This window comes from Malania oleifera, chromosome 2 (assembly GCF_029873635.1).
Source record: "Malania oleifera isolate guangnan ecotype guangnan chromosome 2, ASM2987363v1, whole genome shotgun sequence".
In the NCBI taxonomy this organism is placed as follows: Eukaryota; Viridiplantae; Streptophyta; class Magnoliopsida; order Santalales; family Ximeniaceae; genus Malania; species Malania oleifera.
The window spans coordinates 131,630,411-131,642,831 of NC_080418.1; the positions used below are offsets into that span (position 1 = coordinate 131,630,411).

The 12,421-nt window shown below is 35.2% G+C and overlaps 1 protein-coding gene across 1 annotated transcript; it reads left to right on the forward strand.

Annotated features, from left to right (window-relative positions):
* Positions 1 to 6,224: 6,224 nt before the first annotated feature.
* Positions 6,225 to 7,581, forward strand: LOC131148858 (glucan endo-1,3-beta-glucosidase-like). Its single transcript, XM_058098793.1, has 2 exons — positions 6,225 to 6,282; positions 6,617 to 7,581. The coding sequence occupies exons 1-2, from the start codon at positions 6,225 to 6,227 to the stop codon at positions 7,579 to 7,581; spliced, it is 1,023 nt and encodes a 340-aa protein (XP_057954776.1).
* The last annotated feature ends 4,840 nt before the right edge of the window (positions 7,582 to 12,421 follow it).

A 12,421-nucleotide genomic window follows, 5' to 3' on the forward strand; every position in this document is an offset into this window, starting at 1 on the left:
CTCAGCTCGCAAGCCTGAGAATTTCCACTATTACTCATCTAACGGGTGGAGCGGCACTATATACAACACTATGTCAAATTACTAGGGCTGACCTCAACATTTACAACCTCTCCTTAAAGGGACGGAGAAGACCTACCTCAGGCCACGCCTAAATTACAACTGATCAATGCAAATTTTGCATACAATGAAAGGTGCTTCTAGCACAAGTAGATTTGTGCAATATTGTGATCCAAATATGCCCTCAAATATAATAGGAATATATGCTCAAGTGAGATAATTTCTAACAAGATTTCAACTCTCCAAAGATGTATATAAACGTGTGTATACATGAGAGTGACTACCTTCGATTTGGAAAGATTATAATCAGTATATAATATCAAAGGAACTTTGAATCTCAAGGTAAGAATCTCAACAATAATATTTTTTAAATATTAAGCACAATTGAGATTTAGGGATCAAGCTTGCTCAAAAATAATTTATCTAATAGTGCAAGCAAGCTTTCGAATCTGAAAATGAAGATGTCAAGACTTAAAAGCTAATAAGAGTTCTCAAATAATATTTATCAATCAAATATATTGAGAAAAACCCTAACTTTACTCTCCAAGAAAAATATCAAACAATGCAAGACAATGAGAGTAAAAAACTTCAAGAGCAATATATGCAAGCTCACACAAGTGAGAATCAAACTCACTTCAACTTGCAATTAGTTGTAAGAAAGGGGCACAAGAAAAAATATAACTCTCTATTTTGAAAAAGATTTAGCAATAATAAAATGAGAGAGCATTAAAATTTTGGCTTTGAAATATGAAGTATAAGCAATATGGGCTCAAGAAAAATCAGAGAGGATTTTTGCTAATTATATTGCTAATCCCTATTAATCTCTCCAAATGAATAGGTGTATATAGATATTCAATGAATTATAACCGTTGTGGGACACAAAAGTCATTTTAGAAAAGTTTAATGGAGGTTAATTAAAATTAACCTCGTTTATCGCAGTTAAAAAACTTTAACTCGAGAGGTTCGATTGACTGACCCTCAGTGACGGTCAACTGAATAGAACAAACTTTGTTGTGGGAAATGGTCGATTGGCCGAACAGAGGCGATTTCTCAAAAGTTCGAGGTTTGGTCGCCTGGTGAACTGTTCGGTCTATCAAACCTCATAATTTAGTCACTCGAGCATATTTTGAACTAAACGTTCAGTCGCTCGTGGATAGTGAAAAAGTAGCTTTTAAACATTTGGTCGACCGGGGATAGTTAGTTCAATTTAAGTTCGGTCGGCCGAGTAAAGTTAAAAGTTGACCTCCTAGCCGTTCAGTCGTCCGAGGCATTTATAGCGCTAATGGTTCAGTCGACCAAGCTCTCTTGAAAACTTTTCTTCTTCTTTTGACCTTATATGATTTAATCCCTATTTGTATGTATTTGTAATTTTGACTTAAGGGACTTAGTCATGATGTGTCCTATGGACAATTATGGCCTTGAGAGTTAAACCCAAAAATTCGATGTTGATCGACTGAAGGTGATCTTTAAGGTCAATTTATGGTCTTAAGCATATAATTATATCATGCATGATGCAGTTATTACAAACCATAATAAATTACAAACCAAAGGATAATAAATGCATTTACAAATAAAGATGAACATGTTTTCTTCTTTACTCTTCATATTTCCATGGAATATGCCAAGGAGTATGTGCTCTTCAAGTTCCTTCTAACTTCCATTCTCTTTATCACTTGTGCATGTTAAGATATAGACTTATTCAAACACTAGATGCTCACGTGAGAAACATGTGCTTTGTCAGCATCAAAATAGGGATCAGACTCAAAAAATCAACAGAAGGGGCATCAGAATTTAGTTTAAAGATTGAATAAGTACAATACCATAGGTAAGTTTTCCTTTTTTGTCATTATTTGTGTTATATTCAATATTTATTCAAAATAGGAATAAAAAAAACACTTTGAAGCCCATCATATCCGATCTGTTGACCTGATTCGTTGACCTGACCCGTGGGTTGACCAATTGACTTGACTCAAGACCTAGGTCCACCTAGACTTGGGTCCATTAACCTAGTCCATTCTTTTAACCTAGGGCTCATTTTTTAAACCAAAAAAAAAAAAAAAACAAGACCCATTTTTTTTAATAAAACTAGGGCCCAAAAATTTTTTATCCACATTTTTTTATTAAGCCTTGGGCCCATTTTAAAAATTAAACTTGTTTTAAAACCAAGGCCTAGGCCTAAACCTTTTTTTAAAATCTACGTTTTTTAAATAATGGGGCTTCAGCCCATTTTCAAAATCAAACTATTTCTAAAACCAATGGGCCAAGCCCAATTTTCAAAATCCAAAGCCCAATTCCAATTTTAAAATAAAGGGTCCTAGACCCAATTTTTAAACCCAAGGTCCTAGGCCCAATTTTTAAACCAAAGGACACTGGGCCAAATTTTTAAAACCCAATCTAGTGAGTTGACTCACTCACTGAGTCAACCTGAGCCCCACTCGGTGAGTTAACTCACCCCTAGGTCAACTAGGACCCTATTCAGTGGGTTACTCCACTCCCATGCCAAGTAGAGTCCAGATGAGTTGACTCACCCCAGAATCAAACCAGACCCAATGCAAATCCAAATCCCAAATATGAACACAAATCAAAGAGATTCATTTGAATCTTGCAAATAAAAAAAAAAAAAATTTGGGGAGTGGGGGGACTTATCTTTCACAGAGGCATTCAAATCTTCCCAACCCCCAGTTTTTGAACCTACAATAGCAAAAAAAAATTAAAAAAAAACAAAAAAACAAAACAAAATAAAAAAAGATAAAAGAAAGCAGAAGGAAAAAAAAAACAAATAAGAAAAGAGAAGGAAATAGAAGAGAGAAGAAAAGGAGAGGAGAGAGAAGGGAGAGAGAAAATAGGAGAAGGAGATGAGAGAGAGATAGAAGAGAAGAGAGAGAGAGAGAGTAGAGAAAAAACATTTGGGAGAAATGGAAGAGAGAGAGAAAAAAATATTTTTATATGGGGGGTTGGTGGGTGGGTCATGTGTCACCTCCGCATGGTGACACGTGACATGTTATGGTCCATATTTTAAAAGTGTGACGTAACTTTATCTCAATAGTCCAATTTTTGTTTCTTTGGATGGTCTATATTGTGCCACATCAACAATCCCAATCAACTTTCTCGAGCCATTCATAGATTACAATGTGGCAGTGTGACATCATGCAGAATTAAAAATAAAATAAAATAAAGTAAAAGTGTCACATGTCACCACTCTAAGTTGACATATCGCCCCCACTTCTTGAATTGGTTGACCAGTTCAGGCCGATCAAACCGGCATGTTTCCTAAACCATTTTTTATTTAATTTTTTTATTTTAAAAATAATAAAAAATTCTTAAAAATAGGAAAATTATTGAAAAAATTCAAAAAAAAATTGTGGAAAAATTAGGAAAATTATTTTTAAGGTCAGAAAAATATTAAAAAATTGTTTCTAGGTTGTTTTAAGTTAGCAAAATTGATGAAAAGTCCTTAAAAATCCAAAAAAAAAGAAGAAAAATGTTGAAAATTTTCAAAAAATTTCTAGAAATATTTTGAAAATTTTGGGGATTTTTTAATGATTCTTTTAATTATAATTTGGTATTTTCCCCAACTTTTGCCTACGTGCATCCCTATGATTTGAAAAAGGGCAATAAGACATTTTTAGACCTAACTTCTATTGGTTCAAAAGGAGGTTTATTTAAAAAGATCCCCTCGTTTAAAGGTCTTATTAGACATTCCTAAATCACACTGTGATTTTTTAATCTCATGTTGATTTTGTTTGTTTATTTATTTATTTTAAAATGAGCTAATTAAAAGTTATTAAATTCAATTTGAGCATAATTCATAATTAATTAGGTACCGTTCATTGAATGAGTGTGTAGGGGGTGCGAATACCTTCCCCTCGCATAACTGAACTCCTGATCCTGATTTCTAGTAAAAGCATACCGAGACTACTGGTTATTTTACCTAGGTTTAGTCTAGTTATCAATCAAATGTGTAGTAATTAGGTGTTCTAATCACACCTAGGTAAATAATAGGTTAGTGGCGATTCCATCGAATTTCAATATTATTATTTCCTCGCCTTCCCGGGGCCCTTCATCGTGACGTTGCGACAAAGGCCATTAAAAGCCTCTTGTTCTACTTTTATATATTAGTAATGTTACTTACTCACTAAACATAACACTTTTTCTTATCCACTGTTTTAAATAATTGTACTATGTACATAGTTTAATGCCCATAAATCAATAGTTATATATATATATGATACAATTATTTGAAGTTAAAAAGTGTAATGTTTGATGGGTGAGTATAGTATTTGAGTTATATTTAGATATAAATATAACAAGGGTTGGTGGGGACAACCCCCAAGCTCTCCTTCAAAATATTTCTTTTGAATGGAGGAAGTAAACTTTCATATGCTCCCCCCTGTCTGCCCTTGGCGCATTAAAATTCTTCCCAGAGCCCTCCTTAGTACTCACTAGGGATCCTATAGTTTTCAAATTTTAAATCCAAACACCCTATGATAAAAATGTTTGTTTCATGTTTGTTTTTTATATCCTAGAGAGATTAATTCTCTAATACATTACATAGCAAATTGTGCACCTTTTGATAGAGAGTTCATTTGGGAACCCCCTTTGGTCTATTGATATGTAATGACAGGCATGTCCTCTATGGGGTAGTTTGAAATAAGATTGATGCTTTCTTGCTTCAAAAAAAAAATTCCCAAATTTAGAACAGTAAAAAAAAAAGCTCCAACCTACACAATTAGTTAAAAGGAACCAAAATAATTAAAATTGTAGAAGAGTGAAAATTAAAAGATATTATTGTGGCAAAAATTGTTGTTTTAAAATGGTAAATATTGTTTTGTGATATTGTAAAATATTCACTTATTTTGTACCTTGATCTTTTGGATAATTTTTGTAGAGGAATAACTTTTATTCTTATATTTGGGTTGGATTTTATTATCGCCACACTTCTATTTTAAATAAAAGTTTTGGGTATTCTAATTCTTTATTTTCCTATTATGACTTTTTTTTTGGGTTGGGGGACTGTAGCTTTCCCTGCTTGCAAATTTATTTATAAAAGTTCAAAAGTAGTTCCACAAATCATTTTAAGTGGATATGAGTAGGTTGTAAGGTTTTCTGATGATAGGAGGTCTTGAGAATCATGCACGAATGTCTATCCTAAATTATTGGAAAGTGACTATAGAGCTGATCACATCCTTCCTTAGTTTAGTACCACTTAGGAGGGTTTGAATAGTTGCCTACATTGGAGTTCAAAGTAAGCAAAGTAAAAGAGAAATGTTTCAATCTAGGACTCTAGCGATAATTCTTCTTCATATGTTTTAAATAGTTGGTAATGTTTTTCTTTTCAACTTTTTTTAGCTGTTATTGGAATGTATTTATTCATGATTATAATTAACAAAACCTCTCTTTCTTTTGAAAAAGAATTCTTTCATGTTAATAGGGTAGATAATTTAGTTAAATTTTAATGAAAAATATAATAAGTATAAACATCTAAGTGTCTATTTGGCTCGATGATTTTGTTTGAGGCAAGGAAAAGAAAAAAAAAAGGAAGAAATTTATATACATAGTTAGACCAAGATTCAATAACTCTAATCTTATGTTTGGACAGAATTTGGATTAGGAGATATATTGAAGTTGAATAAGATGTAGTAATAATCCTTAATTCAAATTTAAGATTTATGTTTCCAAACAAGTCTCCAACTTTTTTAATAAGTTGCTGTTTCCCCATATATATTAATTAAACTGAAGAATTTCGGGGCCTGTTCCTAACATATTCAGAACTGAAGACTAAGACCAGGTAGTCTTTGCAGTATTTGACGGGTGAGAGAGAGAGAGAGAGGGAGGTGAGAGCAAGTCTTCACCAATTTTACTACAGAGAGAGGACTTTTCAAGCCCGACGCCGAGTTATGGCTTTTGATTTCTGCCTTGGAGTATTGACTGGGGCAATTCTGGCTACTACATGACTCCGAATATCCTCACCTAAATTAAACCCAAAGCACCGACGCACACTGCAGCCGTTGCCCCTCTATATGCATAATAACACAAATGGGCAGCTGAATGAATTTATAAATATACACTAAAATATATACCTTTATTGATCGAGTATCAAGGGCTGTGTCTTCATGGCTATATCGTTCTTTCCAGCAACAATACGTATTAATTGCTACAGGCCTCCTATGGCCGCTATGTTCATCTTGCTTCTTGGACTCTCCATGCTTAGCTCCCAAATGAAAGGTCTCTCTCTCTCTCTCTCTCTCTCTCTCTCATATATGTATACATGAGGTAATCCCACATGCAAGCATTCTTTTATCTTACATTTATAGGGGATCCCAATCAAAATCGGCCTCCACTTAATTTCTTTATTCAGAACTAGTTAATCATTAACTAGCTTGTTTCCAGGATCTCGCTACTAAAAAATGACAAAAAAAAAAAAATAATAATAATAATAATTCTTCCTGCATAATCATAAACTTGTTTTTTTCTTCTTCCCCCTTCTTGATGAACTCAAGAAATTAATAAATTAACATGCATGCATGCATAGATCAATAATTAGTTAATACCCACACAGGGGCACAATCCATCGGAGTATGCTACGGAAGAAAGGCTGATAAGCTACCGCCGGCGTCAGAAGTTATAGATCTCTACAAATCCAACGGCATCGCCCAAATGCGAATCTATGATCCAGATCAATTCGTCCTTCAAGCCCTTAAAGGATCCAACATAGACCTCATCCTAGATGTCCCCAAAGACAAACTCCAATCCTTCGCTTCAAACCCTTCGGCCGCAGCCGACTGGGTCCAAACCAACGTCAAGAGCTTGTCTCCCGATGTCAAATTTAAGTACATCGCCGTCGGCAACGAGATCAAGCCCAGCGACGCCGAGTCCAAAGACGTTCTCCTCGCCATGCAAAATGTCCAAGCCGCCATAGCTTCCGCCGGCCTCCAAGACCAGATCAAAGTCTCCACCGCCATAGAGTTTGGCCTCCTCGGCACCTCCTACCCGCCCTCTGACGGATCCTTTAGGGACGACGCAAAACCCTACATAAACCCTATTATAAACTTTCTCGCCAGCAATGGTTCCCCGCTTCTGGCCAATGTCTACCCCTATTTTAGTTTCATCGGTGATCCCCAAAATATCCAACTTCAGTACGCCTTGTTCACCGCCCCCGGCGTCGTCGTCCATGACCCGCACAGCAACCTCGACTACCAGAACCTCTTTGATGCCCTAATGGATGCTCTATACTCTGCTCTCGAGAAGTCCAACGGCGCGAACGTGGAAATTGTTGTGTCGGAGAGCGGGTGGCCGTCGGCCGGCGAGGCGGCGGCTACGACGGAGAATGCAGGGACTTATTACAAGAACTTGATTGATCATGTTAAGGGATCAGGCGGAACCCCAAAGAAGCCTGGACGAGCAATACAGACTTATTTGTTTGCCATGTTTGATGAGAATAGGAAGCCGGGTGCTCCCACGGAGCAGCACTTTGGTCTTTTCTCGCCTGACAAACAACCCAAGTACCAAATTAGCTTTAATTAAATACGTATTTATCATATGCGGATCTTGTGAGAGAGTGGCTAGCTTCTGGCCCTGCTAGCTATATGTATCTCACTGTAATAAAGGCTTGTTCATGGGAAAAGCTATTTATGCTATAATATTATGTTGGAATAAGATTTTCTAAGTGATATGATTGAAAGATGGAAGCACATGCATGAACAAATTCTTCAATATTATTGTTTTCATTCTTCCCCACAACCACAACATGAAAGTGCTTGAAAGACGAACAAATTGAAGATGAACAAAATTAAATTAGAAAATGATACGTGACATTCTACGAACAGATGTGTCTGTAGTGATCTCTGGTTAATTAGAAGAGCATGGCCAGTTAGTATTCCAAAATTATAATGGTGAGAATAGCAACTATAATATTGTTTGAACAACATTAACAAGTACCAGCCTCAATGTCCCAATCCATATATATATATATATATATATATATATATATATATATATATATATTATTGGATGCTTTCATTGGGTTTGAAAGACAAACTATATATGATGTAGTTCATTTAATCTTGAAATTTAAAACAAAGAAATCCAAGATACTTCAATTCATTTGTCTTGACTCAACTTGAAGGAGGTTTATGTAATTTATGTCCTATTTTTTTAATTACATTTGGAAAAAGCTACAATGATTTCATTTTTAAGAAAAGTTGTTTTTAGAATTAAATTAAGTATTTATATTTTAAGAATATTGTTTTAGTAGCAAAATTTTGTAATTTCTATTTTTAATAGTGTTGGCACTCTATTTTGTCTGAGTATCAATTCACCAAAAACACGAGACACACCTGGATCCATCATTATTTATTTATTTATTATTTTTTTAAAATAATGTCAATAAAAATTCAAAAAAAATTATGAAATCAAAAATTGAAAAAAAAATTATATAAATTCAAGAGATCCTAAAAAAGGCCTTAAACGTCATTTTCGTCCGAGCCTGAGAATTAAGGCCTAATGGGCCCATCAATTTTTTAAAATGGGCTCCAATTGTATTTTGATTTTTGAAATCCGGCCCAAATTCCATTCTTATAGCCCATTTTATACCCAAATTAGCCCATTTCACTTTTGCAAAGCCCGCACTCACCCTTAACCTTGCTTGGCTCACTCTCCCATTTTCCCCCACAAATCACAGGTGCAATGGTTGCCCAAGATGGCGGTTGCATTTTTCACCTCATCCTTTAATTCATTTAATTCCAATTTGACATAGCAATGCACCCTCCTGAGTTTTTTTTCTTTTTTTCTTGGATTTAATTTTAATTTAATTAAAAATATTTAAGAAAATTTCGGGTGGAACTTTATTTCCACAATTGATATGCTCATAAAAACGCTGGATCATCCAGCGTTTTTTAAAGAAAAGACGCTGGACCATCCAACCGAGTGGGATCAATTTTGAGATGTCTGTGACATTAAGCTGGACGTACCGGAATTGACGATAACAAAAAATTCGGCGTTTTTTAATAAAAGACGTTGAATGGTCTGGTGCCTTTTTCTTTAAAAAAGTCCTGGATCATCCAACGTTTTTATGGACGCATCAATTGTGAAAATAAAGTTTCACCCGAACTTTTATTAAATATTTTAAATTAAATTAAAATTAAATTCCAAAATACTCAGCACCCTCCTACCCCCCCTTTGTAACTCTCCAATGTTCATCATAGTTACCTATCTCTTTTATCTTGTGTTAAGGAGAACAGCAAAAGATTAGACCAGGGGTGTTGTACGCTGTACTTGAGACTTCTTTTCCCCCATCAACCCACTTCTCCATGGAGTTTGCACATAAAACAGAGAAGGTCATGCCCGTGCAGGGGAGGAGAAGCGACTCAATAGCTTGAGAGGACTCTGCAAAAATCATGGGAGAGACCTTTTATATTTTATTTTTCTCTTTGTCTTGATAATTGGGGACTCCTGCCACCATCGTGTCACTTTGTGTGTTAACACTTTGGATTCTATGGTGAGGCACCGAATGTGGGGGGTGAATGTCGTCCCCCTATTAACGCACTCCTAGTAATTTATCGGGGTAAACTCTCAAAGGGGAATCAAACTCATGACCTTAGAATCACCAAAGTCACAAGTCACCCTTACCACTTGAGCCAACTTGGCTGGGCTTGGGCGAGACCCTCTTTTTTTTTTTTTCTTTTCTGCAACACTTGTGAGGGGACCCTACCGAATTTTAGAGAGATTTTGTAGAATTTGATGTTCAAATTACTATGGATCTGCTTGGTATGATTGTTGTTTTCTATTTTATATTTTCTATTTTCGTTTCTCTACAGTGAAAAAATAGACTATAAAAATGCATTGTTTCCTATGGTCAATTTCGACTGTGTGTCGAAAAATTGAAAATCAAATTTTATGATTTTCAATTATTTTGGCGACTTGTTATCAGAACTTTTAATATCCAGAAATATATTTTTTTGGATTAAATTGTACATTTTATACACTATTAAATTAAAATCAAATTTAAATAATCATATGAATTTAAATATAATTAAAAGAAAAATTTACATAAATTTTAAATAATAATAACAAAGCCAATTACAAAATACTTTTACTGTTTTTAATTGGCATGTCCAATAAAATTTTTATTCTAAAGTGAAATTTGAAAGTAGAACAATTAAGTAAAATAATAACAATAAATTTTATTTTTATTATAGTAATTTTTTAATGTGTATTGTTTGTAATTTTATTATTTTAATCAAACTTTTTTAATAATATTTTGATTTAAAAATAAAAATGAACATTTTTTAATTATTTTTTAAATTTGCATTAATTTTATAAATGTTAATCAAATAGATTGCTCCGGTTTTTTAGTTTTTGTTTTCGATCTTTTATTTTCATTTCTAGATTTCGTTTTTCTAATTTTTGACAATAATACCAAATAATCTATATGATTTTCTACATGGATGTAAGTGTGGGTCTTCTTCACCGTATGCATTTTATCATGCTCCTGGCCATGTTAAGGATCGTGCGATTCTTCCTCTTAGCTACACCATTCAACTGGGGAGTATAGGTTGGTGTGAATTATTTTTGAATCCTTGTTGCCTAAGGAATTTTAGGAAAGTTTCGTCCTTGTACTCTCCTCCTTGGTCTGATCGGAGTGACTTGGTGCGATAACTACTCTGTTTCTCCACAAAAGCTTTGAACTCTTTTAATTTGTCGAACACCTCTAACTTCCTTTTTAGGAAGTAGACCCAAGTCTTCCTATTATAATCATCAATGAAGGTGAGAAAGCATCGGTTCTGTCTATTTGAAAATGGCCTCAATGGACCACACTTATCTGTGTGAACTAGCTAGAGCGGCATGGTAGATCTCCGGTCGGCTTGCTTTCCAAAGTTGTTTCTATGTTGCTTGCTCAAAACACAATTTTCATATATAACATTTGGGTGGTGGATGTTGGGTAAGCCTTTCACCATCTTCTTGCTTCCCAACTATTTCAAACTTTCAAAATCCAGATGTTCGTACCTGACATGTCAGAGCCAGTCTTTGATGATAGCGCTCAAACACCTTGGCGTATCATGTTGAATAACAAGAAGAAACATTCGATTCTTTGTCATTTGTACTCGAGTAATGAGCATACCTCGAGCATCTGTTATCACCATCTTCTTATCTTTAAGGCTAATTCGGTAGCCTTTCTCCACAAGTTGTTCGAGACTAAGAATATTAGTCTTTATAGCTGGCACATAGTACACGTTGGAGATAAAAGTATGGTCTTCATCCTTCCTCTTAATTAGGACATTTCCCCTTCCTCGAACTGAAACTTTAGAGAGAACACCAAATAATATCTCGCCCTGAACTTTCTCATCAAGTTCACTAAATAGGTTCTTTCTACTAGTCATGTGATTACTGGCTCTAGAGTCAAGGTACTAAACATTTTGGTCCCGGTAGATTGAACTGTGTGCCATCAGCATCAATGATTCTCCTTCTACTTTCTCCTTTTCTGCAAAGTTAGCATTTTCATTTTCTTCGTGATTTTGGGGATTACCTCTGCACTCATTGTTGTAGTATCCGTACTTGTGGCAGTTGTAGCACTGAACGTTTCTCTTGTCTACGTTTGGGCGGTTATTGTATCCCTCTCTTCTTCCTTGTCCTCTGCCTCGTGGGACATAGTTTTGTTGATTGTGTCTATCTCTAGTGGGACTTCTTCCGCCTCTGCCACCTCTAGATTCAAAATTTCCATAATTCTTTTCACAAGATCCTCGACCTCGTCCTCTTCCTCGCTGTGACGTCCCCCCTTTGTCTTATCTATCTGTAATGAGGGACAACTTCGTTTGGAGAGCTTGCTCCAATGCTTTATCATCACTCCTTCTGTTAACTTTCTACTCATGGGCTTGGAGTGATCCCACAAGTTCTTTTACGGACATGGTTTCAAGATCTTTTGTTTCTTCCATGGTCATAGCTATATAATCATATTTTCGATCCAAAGATCGCCAAATTTTCTTGCAAATTCTCTTGTCGTTGAGAGTCTCTCCATTTCTTCTCAATTGATTTAATACTCCCATAACATGTGCACGTGTATAGTAATCAGCAATAGATTCAGTAGATTTCATTCTTAAAGATTAGAAATCACCTCGCAATGTTTCAAGACTAATCTTCTTCACTTTGTCTGCACCTTTGTGTGTTCGATGGAGAGAATCCCAAACTTCTTTGAATGTCTTGGCTGAGGCGATGATTTCGAACGTGGCCTCATCAAGGCCTTGGTAGATTATGGACGTGCTATGTAGTCCTTCTTTTGATCGGTTTGCAAGATTGTTCTTTGATCCTCAAACATAGTTGTTTTATCTTCCTTTGATGGGGCTTCTCTGTATCCATCTTCAACGATGTC

What these genes read in the sequence shown, in the direction of transcription:
- LOC131148858 (XM_058098793.1), top strand. Translation starts at nt 6,225, where the DNA reads ATGGCCGCTATGTTCATCTTGCTTCTTGGACTCTCCATGCTTAGCTCC. An exon ending in GCTTAGCTCCCAAATGAAAG is followed by an intron (nt 6,283 to 6,616) that starts GTCTCTCTCTCT and finishes ATACCCACACAG; the next exon opens with GGGCACAATCCATCGGAGTA.